The 22,232-nt window shown below is 32.8% G+C and overlaps 1 protein-coding gene across 4 annotated transcripts in view; it reads right to left on the reverse strand.

Moving 5' to 3' along the window:
- Positions 1–6,703: 6,703 nt before the first annotated feature.
- Positions 6,704–22,232, reverse strand: part of gria4a (glutamate receptor, ionotropic, AMPA 4a) — a 113,821-nt gene continuing 98,292 nt past the window's right edge. For 2 of the 4 annotated variants that reach the window (XM_051130142.1, XM_051130140.1), the window contains 3 exons: positions 16,895–17,009; positions 11,635–11,772; positions 6,704–7,850 (listed from right to left, as the gene is read on the reverse strand). In XM_051130142.1, the coding sequence (XP_050986099.1) occupies positions 7,686–7,850; positions 11,635–11,772; positions 16,895–17,009 (418 nt within the window). In that variant the 3' untranslated portion in view covers positions 6,704–7,685. Of the gene's footprint in view, positions 7,851–11,515; positions 11,773–14,401; positions 14,517–16,894; positions 17,010–22,232 lie in introns of all 4 variants that reach the window. The other 2 variants (XM_051130141.1, XM_051130143.1) reach the window with 2 other exon arrangements.

Raw genomic sequence — 22,232 nt, forward strand, 5'->3', positions numbered from 1 at the left:
AAACTATAGGTGCTTGGATTGAGTCATCCCGAAATCAAGGAGTGGTTGAAAATTGACTCATCTTTAGGCTATCCAAGATGTACTTTGTTTCTTTATTGTAGCATGTTTGGAGGAATTACTTGCTCACCAGTGGATCCTCTGCAGTGAATGGGTGCCGTCAGAAAATGGTTGCTTCTGGCTAAAATGTCCAAATTTCATAATAACACATTTGTTTAGGACTTTTTTGTCTTATAAATGGTGCTTGATTTGTGCAGATTTCTCTCCTGATTCAGACCAGTTGACTTTGGATTATGGATAATGGACTTAGCCAGAAGCATTGGTTTGAAGTTAAAAATGTCTTGATGAAATTGTTTCTTACAAACACAGCTTTTGGCTTCTTAAGATGTTAACTGATGGACTGGAATGGTGTGGATTATTGTGATGTTTTCATCAGCTGTTTGGACTTACATACTGACGGCACCCATTCACTGCAGAGGATCCATTGGTGAGCAAGTGATGCAATGCTACATTTCTCCAAATCTGTTGAAGAAACAAACTCATCTACTTCTAGGATGGCCTGAGGTGAGTAAATGTTCAGCAATTTTTAATTTTTGGGTGAACTATTCCTTAAAGATTTCTTACGTTTTCTTTTGATTTTGAGGTGAGACGTGACATGTTCTTTGCAGGTTTTGTGAGATTTCCTCATAAAGGCCTGTATTGTGAATGTAGTCTGTGTTTATGAGTGTGTGTGTGTGTTTGTTCCCTTACGGTAGATGTTTTCAGGTCTTGATGATCCGGAAGTGCAGTCGTTGAGTGCTGATTGGTTTACGTGTTTCTGTGGTCGTGTAAATCCTGGTTACATTTATGCATCTTATCCAAAGTGACTTACATTGCATTGAAGGTGGACATTTTTTATAATTTTGTGATTCCATACCTTAGAGGTTTCATTTGAGCGCGTGTGGCCTTTAGCAGTGTATATTTATTTTAGCAAGTAGAGTTTCAGTTCTGGGCCATTACTTAATCTGCAAGTGCCACGGTGAACTTTATCAGAAAATATGGTGAAAGTGATCTGTGAACCTATTTATCAGCATGACCTTTTACAGCAGGCTTTTCCTTTGAATCATCTGGTTTCAGTCCAGTTGACTTTGCAATTCACTTCAATCGCATGTGGAACTCAGTATGTTTTTTTTTTTCATAAAATTAAAATGGATGTGCTGCTTTATAACATGCAGACTTCGAATAAAATGCAAAATCAAGCAGCCTATCCATTTAAGAAAGTAAAAGTAACATCCAACTCATGATTGCATCATTTTTGTCCATTAGGAAAAGAAATATTGGTATGCATTTGCAGTAGAAACACTCTCAGCGTGTGAAACAGGCCTTACGGTTCAGTTCAGCTTCTCTCGCATTTCTCTAATCAAGTGGAAAACCAAAGCTGTTTGGTGCCATGTTTTTTTGTTGTCTTTTGAAGCCGTTGGATCTCCAGTGAATATATTTTCACGCTCAGATGAAGGTTGTGTAATTTAAAGACAAAAGGTTTTATGGGTGTTTAGTTTTTGTGTGCTGGTGCAGTCAGTGTTGATGGACTCAGAAAGGTGTTTTATTGTACTGTACGTGCAATACGGTGAATAAATGGTGTGCGTGTGTGTTTGTGTGTGTGTGTCTTAAATGTATGTCCCTGATGTGGCAAAGCACAAAAAATAAATTGAATTTAAAGAACGGAAATGGTTGTGTCTATTCGTTTACTGTTGAAACAGGAAGTTGTAGACATTCTAAGCTCCTCAAGGCTGCATTTATTTGATCAAAAATACAGCAATATTGTGAAATATTATTACAATTTGAAATAACTGTTTTCTATGTGAATATGTTGTAAAATGTAATTTATTCCTGTTATGCAAAGCTGGATTTTCAGCATCATTACGCTAGTCTTCATTGACACATTATGAAATGGAAAATTGTGGCTCTGAACTAGTTGTTTCTGCAGTTTAATTTTAGTAAATGGTCTTTTTGGAGTGTTTTTGTGTTACTTTCATAGTACAATGAATACTTATATTTGTAAACATAATGGAAAATTGGCTTATTGGCTTATATTTTCACTTTGAATTGTGTTCGACACCATTTCTTTAGTGCCTTGAGCATATTATGACCCAAGACTTTATACATGGTATAATTATTTTGAAATGATCCCAACGGTGAAGTCAGTAAGTGTTTCTCACAGAAATGTCATTCGGTGCGTAACATTCTGGTCAGATCTGTCACCGCATTGATATCGCAATGATTCAGCTCTCATCTCTAGTATCTGAAGCTCTGTATTTCTGACAGAAGTATTTGTGTTCGTCCAAATAAAGCCGGTGGGATTGAAACCGAGCAGTCTGGGAGAAGGAGACGAGTTCAGAAAACAGCGTCCGATGATGTGGGAAGGAACGGAAATCTCCTGAGAAAACCGGATTTCCCCCCGATGAAAGCGAGCCTCAGATGTGTCTGTCTGTAAGTGAGAATGAGCGAGATCTGGCTGTCAGATTTCTCTTTTTCTTTAATACCATCTGAGCTTCTATTGTGTTTTATAAAGTCTGGATTATGGCTCAACCATCTTGAGAGGAAATATGTTGACGTCAGTGGGGTCATTTCTTCTGGTTCCTCAAAGAATGCTCTCCTTTTTAAGATGCAGAGTTCTTAAGTTAATACAAAATACTTTGAAGATATCTTTTTGTGTTGTATTTGGTGTTTGGATGACCTCCCTTTTTGGAAAAAGTGTTTTGGAACATAGGTTTCTAGCTGGTCTAGGCTGGTCTTCAGTTAGTAGTTAGTAGTCCATCTTGGACCAGAAACAAACCAGTCTGTTATACAGGTCATAGTCAGAGCTGTTGTGTTGGGTTGGTTAAGATTCAATGTTTTGAAAGTGCCAAAGAGTCACAGTGTTTGTACATTTTGGGAAAACCAACCAACCAACTGGTTATTCAGATTTGGAATGACACAAGGGTGAACAAGTCACTGTTTTGAAACATTGTAGCTGGTTTCTAGCTGGTCTAGGCTGGTCATTAGCTGATCCATGTTAGTAGACCATCTTGGACCAGCAACAAGCCAGTTGGTTATACTAATTTGAGATATTAAGTGTGTTAAATGGCTAGTCAATGCTGAGGTGTCGAGTTGGTTGAGATGCACAACTGTTTTGGAACATGGTTGATGGTTTCTAGGTGGTCTTGGCCAAGTTAGTAGACCAGCCAGTTGGTTGTACCAGTTTAAGATGTTCAGGTTGTTTTTAGAGAATGATGTAGAATGGTTTACTTATAGCTGACTCTGCACATGTATTGATAATGTTAGTGTTTTTCTTATTAATTTAGTAACTTTATTGTTGGTATTTGTTGCAGGGTGTGAACTAGCCTTAAAGAAACCATTCACCCAAATGCCTCATTGCTTGGTAAATAGTTTGGTAGATACATGGTTTCAAGCTGGTCCAGACTAGTCATTGTCTGGGCAAAGTTAGTAGACTATATTTCACCAGCAATAAGCCTATTGATTGTGCCAGTTTAAAGGGGTCATCAGATGCCCATTTTCAAGTTGATATGATTCTTTAGAGTCTTAATGAAAAATTCTCAATGGTAGTGTAAAACCACACCCTTTTTACCTTGCCAAAATCAGCTTTGCAAAAATCATTTAATTCTGGTCAAGGTTGCTTTAAATGCAAATGAGCTCTGCTCGCCCCGTCCCTCTCTTCTCTCTTTGGAGTGACGAGCCTGATTACTTTAGCCGCGTTTAGCCTCTAAACTTGCTAACTAGCACTTTATTAGGAAAGGTGATCGCAAAGATTCATAAAAAAACCCTTATACTCACTTCTGCTGTAAGTGAAGCTGGATCACGAATGATTTGCACGAACATAGACGGATATATGTAGATCGGGAGGTGCATTCCCTTCACAAACAAACGTAATCCACTGCATCTTCAGCAGCTCAGATGTCTGGAGTAAATGACGACCACTATGTTCATTATTACAACCAGCAACACAACACCTCAATCGGAGATATTCTTGTCTAACTTACATCCCTGCTCCGGCATCGAAACAATGGAGGTTGGACTGTTACAGCTGATCTGAGGTAAGACGCTCATGTCAATCAACTATGGTGGGAGTGGCCTCTGTGGGTGTGACGCCACAACGACAGGCATCTGAGAACGGCTCGATTTGAAAAAGGGAGTATTATTTTTACAGATTAATTAAAAACCACTGCATGGATTTTTACCATTACAGGGTAGATTTGTACATACACTGCCAACACACATTAATGTTCAAACAACATGTAAAAGTGAACTTAGCATCCGATGATCCCTTTAAGATGTTTAGGGTGTTTTTGGAGAATGAGGTTAGATGGTTTACTTATATCTCAATCTACATATTAATCTGGGTTAGGAGAAAGTATATTACCATAGCAAAGATTGACAGAACAAAGTAAGTCATATAGATTTGGAAGAACTTGTGGGTGAGCAAGTCACTGTTTTGGAACATGGTAGCTGGTTTCTAGCTGGTCTAGGCTGGTCATTAGCTGGTCATGTTAGTAGATCATCTTGGTGCAGTAACAATCCAGTTGGTTATACCAGTTTGAGATATTCAAGGTGGCTAGCTGATGATCCAATGCTGAAGTGTCGGGTTATCGAGATGCACAAACAAACACATTAAATACATTAAATACAAATACATGTTTTGAAATCACAAATAAGTCACATTGTTTGTACATTTTGGGGAAACCAACCAACCAATTGGTTTACTTATAGCTGACTCTTAGGAGAAAGTATTTTACAATAGCAAAGATTCACACAGAACAAAGAAAGTCATATAGGTTTGGAACAACACATGGGTGAGCAAGTTACTGTTTTGGAACTTGGTAGATGGTTTCTTGGTGGTCTAGACAAGTAGATAGTAGATAGTAGACTAGTAGATCGTTTTGAAAAATTAACAATCCAGTTGGTTATACCAGAAAACAAAAAGTGGTAATTTAAAAGTTCTCTGGCCTCTCTCTTGAACAAACTTTATGTATTGCAACTCTTGCATCATTTTTGGTCATCATTTTGGACATGTATAGACATTAATAGACACTGACAAGCACCAGAGAAACACCAAGTGTTTCATTCAATAATTTCAGCCAGTGATTATTGAATTCATTGAATTCATTGGTTTTTCCCAGCAAAATTTCAGTGCATTACTAAATTTAACATATTAAAGGAGAAGTCCACTTCCAGAACAACAATTCACAAATAATTTACTCACCCCCTTGTCATCCAAAATGTTCAAGTCTTTCTGTCTTCAGTCGTGAAGAAATTATGGTTTTTGAGGAAAACAATTCTCCATATAATGGACTTGATTGGTGCCCTGATTTTGAACTTCCAAAATGTAGTTTAAATGCAGCTTCAAAGGCTCTAAACGATCCCAGCTGAGGAAGAAGGGTGTTATCTAGAGAAACGATCGGCCATTTTTTTCAGAAAATAAAAATGTGTATACTTTTTAAGCACAAAAGCTTGTGTATCACAGGCTCTGGGATGTGCGTTCACGTACTATTGAATCACGTCGAAAGGTCACTCAGAACATAGGCGGAACTAAGGACCCAGTGTTTACAAAGCGAACGCGCATAGACTAATAAAGTGCGAGTAAGTCAAACGCTGTTTACAAACAAAAAGCTACAACGATGTCGGACGATTCTGAAGTTGTAGGAGAAAAATAAGATGGAGTTTTTTCACCATACTCTACCTTTTTGAGCCGGAGTACACAGACGATGAACTTAGACGTGATTCGTAGTAGTGATGGGAAGTTCGGATCATTTTACAGACTCGGACCTTTGAGTCTCGTTCAGCAAAATGAACAAATCTTTTTTCGAGTCATTTCGTTCATTTTAGCAAAATATAATTAAAATGTTACGTGTTACCTCCCTAACACATCTACTGCTTACACAAACGTTGATCACACTACAAACAAAACAAAACTATAATGCTATAAGAAACAGAAAAGATTCATTCATTGTTTATCGGGGTCTTTAGTCTATGATTAACTCACCTCACCTCTTATCTGACAAGTTTTCAGGTTCGAGTCCTTCGTTCATCACGTGACAGCCCCATAAGGTGAACGAACGATTTGAAAAACCCAAAACAGGTGAACTAATTCCAGAACCTAATAGGATGTTGCGCATGCGCGACTGAACAAATCACTCCCCGAGACGACTTGTTCTTCCCGAGTCACATTAAAGGTTCGTTCAAAATTAATGAATCGTTCAAGAACGACCCATCACTAATTCGTAGCATCGTGGACATGCATCCCAGAGCCTGTGCTACACAAGCTTTTGTGCTTAAAAAGTAAACAAATTTTTATTTTCCAAAAAAAATGACTGATCGTTTCGCTAGATAAGACCCTTCTTCCTCAGCTACATTTTGGAAGTTCAAAATCGGGGCACCAATCAAGTCCATTATATGGAGAAAAATCCTGAAATGCTTTCCTCAAAAAACATAATTTCTTTACGACTGAAGACAGAAAGACATGAACATCTTGGATGACGAGAGGGTGAGTCAATTATTTGTGAATTGTTGTTCTGGAAGTGGACTTCTCCTTTAAAAAGTATGAGTGATTTGTTTCAGTATTGTCAACAATTTACTCACTTTTGGATGAGCTGTCCCTTTAAAGAGCTAGTTTGGCATCAGACTGTAAACCAAGGTCATATTTCATTCACGCTATCTCTTTTAATGAATGAAAAGGGAAAAAAAAATAATTTATTGTATAAATGTTCCAGTTTTATTTGAATCGGTGGATACAAAGAGAAACACAAAAGAACGCGAAAACAAAACCAAACACCAAAGGTGAGAATCGGGAGTCGGTGCGACCCCGGTGTGCGATGCGGTGCGGCGTTCCCATCCTACGCTCGTGTGTTTGTGCGAAATGTGAAATGCGTGGACATTCATTAAGGACAAAGACACGTACACATACACACTGCGTTACATCGGTTATCAAAACAACTGTTAACAGAACAGATGCCATGGTCTCACACGCAACGGTGCTGTGTTTAGTTCAGATGTCCCTCTATTATATAGATTCATTTCTGTATATATAATACTGTGTGTTTATAAAAGATCTCTTAATTACAAGTCAGGTCTCCCTATAGTCATTATTGCAATGAATTATTATCTAAGATGCTTTATAAAAGAATCGTGTTCAGCTTTTACTACTGGTCTATTTACACTTCAGTCCAAAAAGCAAGCGGCTCCCGGCGGCGTCTTGAAGAAATCCTCGTCGAGATGATAAAAGCAGGTTTCGTTCGTCCCCCCTTCGTGGCTCCTGAGAGAATATCTACATACGGTTTAGTAGCTAGTGATCGTGGACCATGTCGTAAATACGCTGTGATTTAATACGTCTAATGCAGGTTCGCTGATGTCGGACGGCTAAACGGGGAAGCGCGGCTAACGTCTTTACATTTACAGTTTACTGGTCGTCTTGTACGCGATGATGTTCGTCCCCAAAAGTTAAGGATAAGGCATCATGGATCCTTGATGCTCGCCATGCGTTCGTATCCGCGCCGTCCCGGCTCGTTTACAATTGTTGACGTCTTTTCCGAGGGCTGTTTTCAGGTTAGTTGCGTTCGAGCCGGCGACGGCAGGCTTCTCCTCGTGGTTTGCGTGAAATCTGAACTTCGGTAGAGGGGTAAGATGGTTTAAGGCACAAGGTGAGTTTTTGGTTTCTATGGGAGGTCGGAGGACACCACGGCGAGGGCGGGGCCATGTCGGAAGGAGGGGCCAGAGTGCACGGCCTTAGGGCAGTCTGGCGTCAGGACACGCCCATTTTCCCCCAGGCTGCCCGTGATTGACAAGCGGGCCTTGTTTCTCATGGCTTCCGAGAAGGTGAGCTAGAGAAGGGGGCGGGACGAGAGGCGGAGTCAGAATGGGTGGAACTCTCTGGGGGAGGGAAACAATATATGCAAATGACACAGTGACATCACAACGGAACCACGCGACACATTCACATCGACAGAACGGAGAAAAGCTCAAGGCCGCCACACACAAATACAGAAAACATCTCAAAATGTACAACATGGCTAGACATCTGCATTTCTAACGCACGCATGCAGCCCTTCGCTCATGTTCCCGCTAAACCTAGGCTTTTAGTTGGAGCGTGTCCCGTAACAGTCAACACTTTATATGTTCATACTGCTAATGTTTCGGAAGCAGGGCTTTGGAGGTCAGTCGGGTATTATTATTCGGTATCAGTACAGCATTATAGATTGGTTTGTTGATGTCGCTAACAACAAAAGAAAGTGAAACGCAACCAAACATCATTAAACCAACAGACGTTTGATCTATAATGCCCTACTCGTACCAAATAACGCACTGCGTGTAGCTGCTGTCTCTAGCGCCGGATCTCAACTGGTTTTGCTTTGTAACAGAGATGTTTATTATTTTTAACCCCTTGTATTACGTTGCACGTTGGTTTTTGAGTTGTCGGAAATGCTGAGTAACATTTTTCTTACTTTAATATACACTTCCAGTCAAAAGTTTTCAAACTGTAAGATTTTTAATGTTTTTAAAGAAGTCTCTTCTGCTCACCAAGCCTGTATTTATTTGATCCAAAGTACAGAAAAAACAGTAAAATTGTGAAATATTTTTACTATTTGAAAAAACTGCTTTCTATCTGAATATATTTTAAAATGCAATTTATTTCTGTGATCAAAGCTGAATTTTCAGCATCATTACTTCAGTCTTCAGTGTCACATGATCCTTCAGAAATCATTCTAATATGCTGATTTGCTGTTCATTTTTATCATTACAATTTTTTTGGAGGGGAAAGAAATTATAGAAATTAATACTTTTATTTAGCAAGGATGCTTTAAATTGATCAAGAGTGATGCTAAAGACATTAATAATGTTATAAAAGATTTTCTTCTATACTTTCTATTCATCAAAAAAACTTGAAAAAATTCTACTCCGCTATTTTCAACATAATAATAATAATAATAATAATAACATAACATAATAATAATAATAAATGTTTTTTGAGCAGCAAATCAGCATATTAGAATGATTTCTGAAGGATCATGTGACTGGAGTAATGATGCTAAAAATTCAGATTTTAAATCACAGGAATAAATTACATTTTAAAATATATTCAAATAGAAAACAGTTATTTTAAATAGCAAAAATATTTTTGGAATTTTACTGTTTATGCTGTACTTTGGATCAAATAAATGCAGGCTTGGTGAGCAGAACATTAAAAATCTTACTTTTCAAAAAATTTTAACTGGTGGTGTATTTAGAAATATAATATTAATTTATTTCAGATAGTTGCCAAGACAACATTTGTTATTTTAATGTACTAATATCACTTGTTTAACTAAAATAACATCTAAATAAGAAAATTATGAAATTAAGAACTATATAGACTATATATTTTTTATATTACTATACTATAAAACTAAACTTTTATAAAACTATACTGTATTTAAAAAAAAACTACTAAAAACGACAAAAAAACACAACAAAATGACTACAACTTAAAAAAAAAAAAATATATATATATGTATATATATATATATATGTATATATATATATATATACATGACTCAACATATTAAAAAAAAATATGATTTTTTTAAAAAAAAAAAAACGTCTTTAAAAATTGGGCACAGTTTTAAAAATATATATTTTTCCATGTTTATTTTTCTGTTTGTAATGTGTTAACTTATTAATGTTTAAGATTTACTATTTATATACATAGATAGATAGATAGATAGATAGATTAAGAATTATAATATTAATTTATTTCAGATAGTTGCCAAGACAACATTTGTTATTTAAATTAAATTGAAAATTTTATTAAATTAAAAATGATATAAACTATAGAGAGAGAGAGAGAGAGAGAGATTAAAAACTATACTATATTAAAAAAAAGACTAAAACTTTAACAAAATTTTAAATAAAATAATATAAAAATAAAAAACTGATTCAACATATTATTAAAAATATGATTAATTTTTTTACAATTTTTTATTTTACCAACTGCATGATGACATACAGTTCAGGCATGTTAATTATTGCTAAGAACTAAACCCATAATTTTAGTGTTGTTAATGCAATGCTTTCACAGATTAAGTGCTTTTCCACACTTCGAAAAATGAAGAAAAAAATGAATGGTACTGTTTATAAAATGTACAGTTTATGTTTTTTTTTTTTTTGTGTGTTTGTTTTTTTTAGGATCAGTTTAATATATATATATATATATATATATATATATATATATATATATATTAATACTTATTAATGTTAAAGATTTACTATTTAAATAGATAGATAGATGATAGATAGACAGATTAAGAATTATGTAATAATTTATTTCAGATAGTTGCCAAGACAACATTTGTTATTTTAATGTCACTTTGTTAAATTAAAAATTAATGAAATAAAAAAATAATATAAACTATATAGACTATATAAAATACAACAAAATGACTAAAACTTTAACAAAAATTAAATAATATAAAACAAAAAACTGACATATTAATAAAAATATGATTTATTTTTTATTTTATCTACTGCATCATGGCATACATATTTTTATAAGTTCAGGCATGTTAGTTTTCGCTAAGAACTGAACCCATGATTTTAGTGTTGCAAACACAGTGCTTTCATTCACAGATGAAGTGCTTATGCACACTTCGGTTTATAAAACGTACAGTTTGTGGAAAAAAAATGGGTACAATTTTAAAAATATATATTTTTCCATGTTTATTTGTCTGTTTGTAATATGTTAATTTATTACTAATAAAGATTTACTATTTTTTACCTGATGATTTACTAAAGATTTACCATATTTTTGGTGATTTTTGTTCAATTATATTTATTATTTTTAATGTAATACAAGGGTTAAACAGTGTATCTGTTGCATAAACAACAGCCTGAGTACTTACAACCCAAAAACTTGCAAATTTGTGCCAAAAAATCCATAAAGTTTCATTTGACGCTTTTATAAAGCGAACTGATTTATTCTGCAGTTATTTGCATAAAGCTTTTGTCCGTAAAAACCCACCAGTTGAGAAGCGCCGGTCTATAGCAGAGCTACCATTTCTAAATAACAAGTATATAAGCAGCATTCCTTTATAAAGTGTTTGAAGGTTGCATACTAAGATGTTTGTTTTGCTACTAATTTGATGTCCTAATGCAATATGGCAGCTTTGTCCATGTGTGTGTGTGATCTTGTGCCGTTTGTTTTAATGCAGGTGTCTGAAACAGAAAGCCAACAGTGCAAAAAACACCAGCGACTGCAGCCAGGAAGACCAAACCAATGCAATCCCAACATGTTCTAGTCAAGGCAAATGCCATACGAGAAAACAGAAAAGAACGACAGGCGACAGAAATGAAGGGGTCTCTTTTCAGAAGTGAACAAACCAAGAAGGAACGTAAGTAAACGGAGGGATGGGAAGCTGTCACAACATTAGCGGACGTCTGCTGCAGCTATATATGACAGACGAGGCTCAGGCCGAACCCCTGCGATCGACCGCAAGCAGGCTTTCTGTCCTACCCCTATATCTTTACTGCGTCAGAGCCGTACACGTTGTATCCCTCTCTATAAGTGGCTAAGTTCTGCACGCTGTGCGTCGGGCTGGGAGCGGGGCTAAAATTCAGTTCGGCCGATTCCACCTTCAGTTTCTTGGCCTCGGCGCGGGACTTATAGCAAAACTCGACCAGGGCCACCAGCATGGCCAGACCCAGGCCGCCCACCAGGATGTAGAAAACTCCCGCCACGTTGCTCAGGCTCAGCGCCTGCGAACTCTTGTCCTGGAAAGCGAGGGGGACGTGGGTGCAGGAGGGAGGGAGAAAAGAGCGCGTTAGAGAGGCGGGAAGTGGCGACACTCAGACACATTTACACATGACACACATAATCAATTACACTTCATAATGTGATACAGTCAGCTTGAGTTACTGGTGCCATTGATTTAATGTGATTCTATTACAGGCAGAATGAAATCCACTGTCATTTAGATTTCAAACATGAAGAGCTTTGATTTCAATTCAATTATAATAGCTTTTGGTGGTTTAACTTAGTTTGCTAAGTGATTTCTGGTACCTTGTAACTTACTGAATGACTGTATTTTGTATAACACATCATTTTATATTTCTGTAAAAATGTTAATTCATGTATTAAACTGGGAAAAATATTTGCAGCAAATTAATTATCTAAAAAAATAGTTAAAATAATAAATAATAATTAAATGTTATAGTCTTATGTTTATTTGTATATATATATATATATATTTTAAATGTATGTGTCGAACTGGGAAAATATTTAATTTATTTTATTATATAAAATATATAATTTAATTTATTATTTAAATAATAGAATGATTCATTAAATAATACTTTTTCGTATTTAAACAATGATTAATTAAATAGGAATTAAATAATTTACTTTAAGCATTTTTCAGAGTTTGATACATTATTTTATTAATTTAAATTAATTAAATAATAATACTTTTATTATTTTAACAATTATTATTTACACAATGATTATTTACATAGTAATTGAATAATTTACTTTAAGCATTTTTTCAGAGTTTGATACATTATTTTATTAATTTAAATTTTACAACATTTTTATAAATTAAATAATACTTTTATTATTTTAACAATTATTATTTAAACAACAATTTATATAATAATTAAATAATTTACTTTAAGCATTTTTCAGTTTGTTACATTGTTATTAATTTAAATACATTTTAAAACATTTTTTTAATTAAATAATAATCCTTTTATTATTTAAACAATGATTATTCAAATAATAACTAAATAATTTAAGCATTTTCCCAGGTAGATACATTATTTTATTAATTTACATGTATTTTAAAACATTTTTATTAATTAATCATCTTTTTATTATTTTAACAATTATTATTTAAATAATAATCAATTAAATAACTTTAAGCATTTTTCACAGTTTGTTACATTGTGTTATTAATTTAAATACATTTTAAAACATTTTTATTATTTAAATAATAATCTTTTTATTATTTAAACAATGATTATTCAAATAATTAAATCAATTACTTTAAGCATTTTCCCAGTTTGGTACATTATTTTATTCATTTAAATGCATTTGTAACATTTTCTATTTAATTACAATTTAAATAATAATGAATTATTTAAGATATTTCTCATATCTACTTATATCTACTGAAAGTTATTATAAAATTAAATTAAATTGAAATTAAATTAAATTGTAATGATAATCAAACACATATAGTCTCATATTTATCTTTTAGAAAAAAAAAATAATAAATTGCATTTAAATTAAATGAATCAAACTGGGAAAATATTTAATTAAATTATTTAATTATTATTTAAATAATAATGTGTAAATAATTAACTATTTTAATTATTTAAAAAATGATTTAATGATGTAAATAATAATTTAATAATTTACTTTAAGTATTTTCCCCCAGTTTGAAACAAGAATTTATTCTTATTAATGCATTTAAAACATTTGTATTTCATTATAATTTAAATAATAATTAATTATTTAAAATATTTTTCATATCCTTTTGTTGATCAGGATCCGCATTAAAAAAAATCTTTATGATTAATTAAATGACTGTATTTTGCATATATAGTCTTATTTTTATACTTCTATAAAAATGTCTGAAATGGATTTAAATAAATTCATGTATCAAAGTGGGAAGATATTTCATTAAAATATTTAAATTTAATACAAATGATTCAAATACATTAACTATTTAAATATTAATTAATTTGCTAATAATTAATAGTTATTTTAAATATTTAATTTAATAACTACAAAATAATTCCTCATAGCTCAGTATATAGTGTTATATATTTTTAAACTTATATATAATAAAAAAAAAAAAATTTTTATTTAAATGATGAACTCGTATCAAATTGGGAAAATATTGAATTAAAATTACATTTTAAAATATTTGTATATTTACAAAACAATCTGGATTTCTCTAAGATGCCATGAAATAACTGTATGAAATGTTCTACAGCCAAAATGTGTTTCTACCAACTACCCTTGAAGTGAATTGAGTGAATAAGTGAATATTTTGCCACTGTAGTCTTTCTAGTGCAATATTCACTCCATATTAACTCCATTTACATTATACTGCATATAAAAAAAACTATAATGATGTCGTAAAAGCATCTTACTGTAACCATGACATCATAGCGCAACATTCCTGTATTGTGATGTTACAATGTTTCATTTTAAAAGTTCTTTTTTTTTAAAAGTCAAAATCTAAAAAAATCTTTATGATGATGACAGCGACATTTTAAGACAAGCGTCATCTTTTTTCCTTTCTGAAAACACATCACATTGATCTCATGATAGTATTTGTGTTTTTCAGAGCTGCGGTTTTCAGGTTTGCTTGCGGTTTTCCGTCCGGAAACTGACCTTACTTCCCGAGTCCTTGGGTCCGCACTCGCCCTTATCGTACCACCATTTATTTTTGAGTTTGTCTAGCACTCCTGCTTCACTCAGTTTCAACACCGCCAGGTTTACCGGCGTTCTTCTCAGAGAGAATAACATAAATAACATCATAGGCCATGTTATTTTATGTTATTAGATTACAATACATCTTGGCACACAGTAGCACAGGAAGCGATCAAGCCGAGGTCCCATCGAGTACACGTGTGTGAGCTCGTACGTGTGTGTTTGTGTTGGTGTGTGTGGAGCCACAGACGTATGGATGGGATCTCGCTCCATCGCTTCAGGCAACATGCCAGACACATACTGCCCCGATTTCATTAGCAAAACACAAACAATTACTGCTAATGCAGAACTATTGGCTCGTCACAAACAGCCCAGAGCGCACACCGAGACACACAACACATAGAAAAGATTTAATAACAAAAGCTACAAAATTAAATTAATTTTAAAGTTTGATCAATTGATTAATGTTCATTTGTCAGCATTTTTATTTTAGAAATTGTATGTAACTTTTGATTAAATTGTTAATTTGACATTATAAGAAATAATTTTTAATTACATTTTTGTATAACTTTTAATATTTTGATTTTTTTATTTTAATATTATAATATTGTTTTATTTTTTATTTTTTAAATTAATGTTAAACCAGTTTTTATTTTACTTTTGACTCAAATAGTACTTTTGATTTAATACTTTATATTTAATTAGTTTTCAGAAATTATTGTTTTCTTTTCAGAAATAATTTTCAATTACATTTTTGTTTAACTTTTAATTCAATGTTTATTTTGATTTTATATTTTTAAATATAAATAATACATTTATAATTATTTATTAATTATAAATGTATTATAAATGAATATTTATTATAAAAATAATTATACATTTATTAATATAATTATTTATTTTATACAATGCTTTGATATTTAATATTTTAATTATATAGCTTACATATTTGATATTTTGATACTATTGTATAGCTTTTAGTAGCTTGTGTTTTCTAAGTATATATCTAAAAATGTTATACATGTATATTTATTTTATACTTTAAAAAATATTTTCTTTATTACTTTACTGTTATTATAATTTGTGTTATAAATATTGTTCTTTTTTAAATTACTGTTTATTTTTCAGTTCTGATTTTTATTTAACTTTTGACTCAAATAGTTATTTTGATTTTATACTTTTTAGTTAGTTTTCTGAAGTTAATGTTAATAATTTTAATATTTTTAAGTAAGTTAAATATTTTTTTTATATTTTCAGAAATAATTTTCAATTACAGTTTTGTTTAACTTTTAATTCAATGGTTATTTTGATTTTATATTTTTAAATATAAATAATAAATAATTATACATTTATTATAAATAAATATTTGTTTATTGAAATTGTTTTACTGTTATTATAATTTGTATTATAACTATTTTTCTTTTTTTTAATTAATGTTCATTTTTCAATTCCAGTTTTTATTCAACTTTTGACTCAAATAGTTATTTTGGTTTTATCATTTTGATTTAACTAGTTTTCTGAAATTAATGTTAATTTCAGAATAATAATATTTTTTATTAATAATTTTATTCTTATAATATTTTATAACATTTTTTTACATTTATTTTTATATTTTTATAATATTAATAATATAATTTATTTTTAGAATATTTTTCATTATGTTATAATAATTTTTCATAATAATTTCAAAATCAAATATTTTTTATATTATAAAAATTATTTCAGAAATAATTTTCAATTAATTTTTTGTTCAGCTTTTTATTCAACAGTTATTTTGAATTTATATTTTTAAATAATAATAAATTGATAATTATTTATTAATTATACATTTATAAATGTATTAATTATAATTACTTATTTTATTAAAAAAAAAAATCCAATTTAGCGTACTTTTATTTAACTTGTCTCAGATAGTTATATAATAATTATAATTTGTTTATATAATTATGTGAATAAAATAAAAATAATTATAAATAATTTTATTATGTTAATTTTTGTTTTCTGAAATTAATGTTAATTTTTAGTCTTTCGCAATTTAAGTTCTTACATAAAAATTCTGGTGCTATAATTTTTTTAATCTTTATTTTTTTAATTTCGTTTTTTTGTTGTTCAATTAAAATGTTTAATTCAAAATTTTGGTATTATAATTTTATTTATTTATTTTTTTTTTCATTTTTATTTTTACTGGATGAATTTCAAATAGTTTAGGACCCAGCTGTATATTCTTTTATTTGATTTCTGTGCAGTTACAGCACACATTTGCTGAAAAACGCATCTCTTTTAGCAAATATTTCTGTTTTGACAGTAATTGCTTCCATTTCCAGTGTGTTTCTCCTTCAACACATTTGTCTTTCGTTACTGGCCAGCGAGGGCCGCCGTGTCGGGGCAGATGTCTCTGTTGCATCACATTGTCGTCTTTTTTTACCACTCCTCTGCGTGTCATTGGTGGCTAACCTTCGAGTCCCCGCCCCCGCTGCCACATTCGCCCTTGTCGTACCACCATTTATTTTTCAATTTGTCCAACAGCCCCTGCTCATTCAGCTTTAACACGGCCAGGTTTACGGCATTTCTTCAACAAACCATAAACATCACATGAGAGCGGGCCGCGCGCAGCCCGGGTTAGACGACACAAAACAAACAGAAAACAAGAGAGAACATAAGAGAGGCTCGTGGAAGGCAGCTGCTGTTAATGACGACTATTATGGGAGGTTTCTCTCTCTCTTTCACTCTCATTTTATTCCATCTATCTTTTAAACACCAGTGTAGCACTATATACTGGATAAAATAGTAGTATATACTAAGTAAAATACCTATTGCATTAAACTAGTTTAGAAGTATTTTCCAGTGTTGAATAAAATGTCAATTTAACAACATTTCTCTCAACTCATCTGCTGTTTGTTTTGGTGCTGTAGGCAGAATTGACCGTCGCTAAGCTCCGCCCCTTGTTTTCAAGCTCCGTCCAGGCACAACACAATGTAATGTGGGGATTTTAGAAACGGTTTCTATTTTTTTATTTTTAGAAGCGGTTTCTATTTTTGCTAATCTCAGGTAATGATTATGTGCTTTATTTATTCTTTAAAGTTTCTAATGTGTGTGCCAACATATTCTTTAGCGTGACTTCTACAACCATACTAAAAACTACAATGCATAATTCACCTCAGAATTTGTGTTTGTGAATAGAACTGACCTTCGCTAAGCTCCGCCCATTGTTTAAAGTTCCGCCCACGCACGACGACGTTTCTATTTCTGCAACGTCGCGGTTGGAAAAATAACTTACAAAGTTCAACAATGATGATTTTAATTTAATTTTAAATTTATTTAATTTTAAAAGTCTCCAATGTGAGTTTGAATATCATATTGCATGACCTTTTACAGCCATACTAAAAACTACAATAGATAATTCACCTTTTTTCACAGTTTTTGTGTTTGTGAGTAGAATTGACCTTCGCTGAGCTCCGCCCATTGTTTCAAGCTCCGCCCACACGCGACACGTTTTGCGATGGGATTTTAGAAACAGTTTGTATTTCTGCTACAAAACTATGACAGTGATAATCTCAGGTAAGAGTTATGTGCTTTATTTATTCTTAGAAGTCTTAAATTAAATGTGTGTTTGCATGTCATTTTGCGTGATCCTTACAACCATACTATAACCGACAATGGATAATTCTCAGATTTTTTTGTTTGCTAGTAGAATTGACCTTCGCCAAGCCCCGCCCATCAGTTTAAGCTCCGCCCATATGCTACGCGACGTGCGCCGAGTTACAGAGACGGTTTTTATTTACACGATGTCATGACTAAAAACTATGACAATAATAATTTTAGGTAATGATTATGTGCTTCATTTAATCTTAAAAGTCTCTAATGTGAGCACGAATATCATTTTGTGTGACCTTTACAGCCATACTAAAAACGACAATGGATAATTCACCTCAGATTGTTTTGTTTGTGTTTGTAAGCACCATCGCGAAGCTCCGCCCACTGTTTCAAGCTCCGCCCCAGACAGACGCGACACGACGGGATTTTAGAAAGTGTTTCTGTTTCTGCTACCTACAAACTATGACAGTGATAATCTCAGGTAAGATTTATGTGCTTTATTTATTCTTAGAAGTCTTAAATGTGAGTTTGAATATAATTTTGCGTTACCTTTAAAACCATAATTAAAACAACAATGGATAATTCACCTCAGATTTTTTGTTTGCAAGCAGAATTTACCGTTGCTAAGCCCCGCCCATCGGTTTAAGCTCCGCCCACACGCGATGCGACATGCGACTAGTTACAGGGGATTAAACGGTTTCTATTTCCACTACGTCGTGACTGAAAAACTATGACAATAATAATCTCAGGAAATAATTATCTGCTTTATTTCTCTTAAGTCTCTAATGTGAGTGTGAATATAATTTTGCGTGACTTCTACAACCATACTAAAAACTACAATGGATAATTCACCTCAGATTTTGTGTTTCTGAGTAGAATTGACCTTCACTAAGCCCTGCCCATTGTTTCATGCTCCGCCCATACGCGACGCGTTTCGCGATGGGATTTTAGAAACGGTTTCTATTTCTGCTACAAAACTATGACAGTGATAATCTCAGGTAAGAGTTATGTGCTTTATTTATTCTTAGAAGTCTTAAATTAAATGTGTGTTTGCATGTCATTTTGCGTGATCCTTACAACCATACTATAACCGACAATGGATAATTCTCAGATTTTTTTGTTTGCTAGTAGAATTGACCTTCGCCAAGCCCCGCCCATCAGTTTAAGCTCCGCCCATATGCTACGCGACGTGCGCCGAGTTACAGAGACGGTTTTTATTTACACGATGTCATGACTAAAAACTATGACAATAATAATTTTAGGTAATGATTATGTGCTTCATTTAATCTTAAAAGTCTCTAATGTGAGCACGAATATCATTTTGTGTGACCTTTACAGCCATACTAAAAACGACAATGGATAATTCACCTCAGATTGTTTTGTTTGTGTTTGTAAGCACCAAAGCTCCGCCCACTGTTTCAAGCTCCGCCTCAGACAGACGCGACACGACGGGATTTTAGAAAGTGTTTCTGTTTCTGCTACCTACAAACTATGACAGTGATAATCTCAGGTAAGATTTATGTGCTTTATTTATTCTTAGAAGTCTTAAATGTGAGTTTGAATATAATTTTGCGTTACCTTTAAAACCATAATTAAAACAACAATGGATAATTCACCTCAGATTTTTTGTTTGCAAGCAGAATTTACCGTTGCTAAGCCCCGCCCATCGGTTTAAGCTCCGCCCACACGCGATGCGACATGCGACTAGTTACAGGGGATTAAACGGTTTCTATTTCCACTACGTCGTGACTGAAAAACTATGACAATAATAATCTCAGGAAATGATTATCTGCTTTATTTCTCTTAAGTCTCTAATGTGAATGTGAATATAATTTTGCGTGACTTCTACAACCATACTAAAAACTACAATGGATAATTCACCTCAGATTTTGTGTTTCTGAGTAGAATTGACCTTCACTAAGCCCTGCCCATTGTTTCAAGCTCCGCCCATACGCGACGCGTTTCGCGATGGGATTTTAGAAACGGTTTCTATTTCTGCTACAAAACTATGACAGTGATAATCTCAGGTAAGAGTTATGTGCTTTATTTATTCTTAGAAGTCTTAAATGTGTTTGAATGTCATTTTGCATGATCTTTACAACCATACTATAAACGACAATGGATAAGTAGTGAATTGACCTTCCCCAAGCCCCGCGCATCGTTTTAAGATCCGCCCATATGTGACGCGACGTGTGCCGAGTTAGAGAAGATTAAACGGTTTTTATTTAAACGACGTTGTGACTAAAAACTATGACAATAATAATTTTAGGTAATGATTATGTGCTTCATTTAATCTTAGAAGTCTCTAATGTGAGTGCGAATATCATTTTGTGTGACCTTTTCAGCTGTACTTGACCGTCGCGAAGCTCCGCCCTCTGTTTCAAGCTCCGCCCCAGATGCGATGCGACGGAATTTTAGAAACGGTTTCTATTTCTGCTACCTACAAACTATGACAGTGATAATCTCAGGCAAGATTTATGTGCTTTATTTATTCTTAGAAGTCTTAAATGTGAGTTTGAATATAATTTTGCATTACCTTTACAACCATAATTAAAACAACAATGGATAATTCACCTCAGATTTTTTGTTTGCAAGTGGAATTGACCTTCGCTAAGCCCCGCCCATCGTATTAATACTGTGAACTGTGCGAACAAATAAGTGTATTCTATGACAAAGATTGTTTCAGTGACTCAGTATGTATTTTTAATAATGTTAAAATGTTTTTAGTGAATTAGTACTTATCTATTTCGTTGTGAGTGCAGTGAGCTGGTGGAGAAAGCCCCGCCCATACGCTCTTCTGATTGGCTGTGATATTTGATTGATTTTGTCGGATGTCGTGGAATATTATCGCCATGGCGATACAGAACGTACCATAGGAATTGAAAATATTGTTCAGCAAAATGTGAAACTGAAATTAGATGTCATTTGTACATGGGCTGTCTTACAATTGTGTCATTGCAATGCAATTTATCTGCTGTTTTCTTTGAAGAAAATTAAACAGCGGCCAGCTATTTGTGTGCCTGCATATCAAAACTGACACATATTTTGAGTGTAATGTAGAGTGAAGCAAATTAAGATGTTCAGTAGGATGATTTCAGAAACCTGGAGACTCGTACTGACATCAGAGGGAATAAATGAGAGAGAGAAACAGATGCGAGAGAAAATCCTCCATGTTTCCACAGGCATGTCACATTTGATGAATAAATGAGAAATACTGATGATGACATGAGACACTTTATGCTGCACAGTGAAAAAGGCAATTGTCACCAATTTTACTACCACAGTGTGACATATTTATGATTTGTGAAACAAGAAAAAATGTACAGCGGGACTTGATTTGATTCATAGAGAACTGATAAGCTTATAAAATCGATTGGATTGTGTATTAAGAAAGTAAAAAGCATCAATTATAATTTCATGCTGACTTTTAATAAGCTACTTCTACCTGCACTGCAAAAGATATTTTCTAAGTTAGTAATTTTTTTATCTTGTTTTCAATTTTAAATATATACAAATTTTTAAATCAAGATACATTTACTCCAGAAGTAGAATGACTAGTCTTGTTTTCTGAAAAAGTATATTAAAATTAAGTTGTTTTTTTGGTTAAAACAAGATAACAAAATGATCTGTCAGTGAGGTAGGAAAATAGTCTTGTTTTTTTTTTTTTAAATAGTTGACTTTTTTTACCCCACTGACAGATAACTGTTTCTTGTTTTAACCATAAACTCACCTAATTTTGATATTTTTTTCAGAAAACTTAATATACTGCAAAAAAAAAAAAAGAAAAGCTTTTCTTAATAGATTTTTTTTGTCTTGTTTTCAGAAAAAGAAGTCAAAATTTAGTAAGTTTATATTTGAAAAGAAGCAAAATAATCTGCCAATGGCGTAAGCAAAATAATCTTGTTTTCTGCTTGAAAAATAATTTATTTGCATACCCCATTGGCAGATTATTTTGCTTGTTCTAAGCAAAAACTCACTTTATTTTGACTTATTTTTCTGAAAACAAGACTTTGTCTAGAAAATCCTTGCTTTAAGAATTTTTAGATATTTTGGCTGGAAACAAGACAAAAAATCAAAGTAAGCAAAGCATTTTTTTGCAGTGTTTCTTAAAGGAGAAGTCCACTTCCAGAACAAAAACGGACAGATAATGTACTCACCCTTGTCATCTAAGATGTGTCTTTCTTTTTTCAACTGTAAA

The sequence above is a fragment of the Labeo rohita genome, chromosome 15 (genome assembly GCF_022985175.1).
Source record: "Labeo rohita strain BAU-BD-2019 chromosome 15, IGBB_LRoh.1.0, whole genome shotgun sequence".
NCBI classification, from domain to species: domain Eukaryota; kingdom Metazoa; phylum Chordata; class Actinopteri; order Cypriniformes; family Cyprinidae; genus Labeo; species Labeo rohita.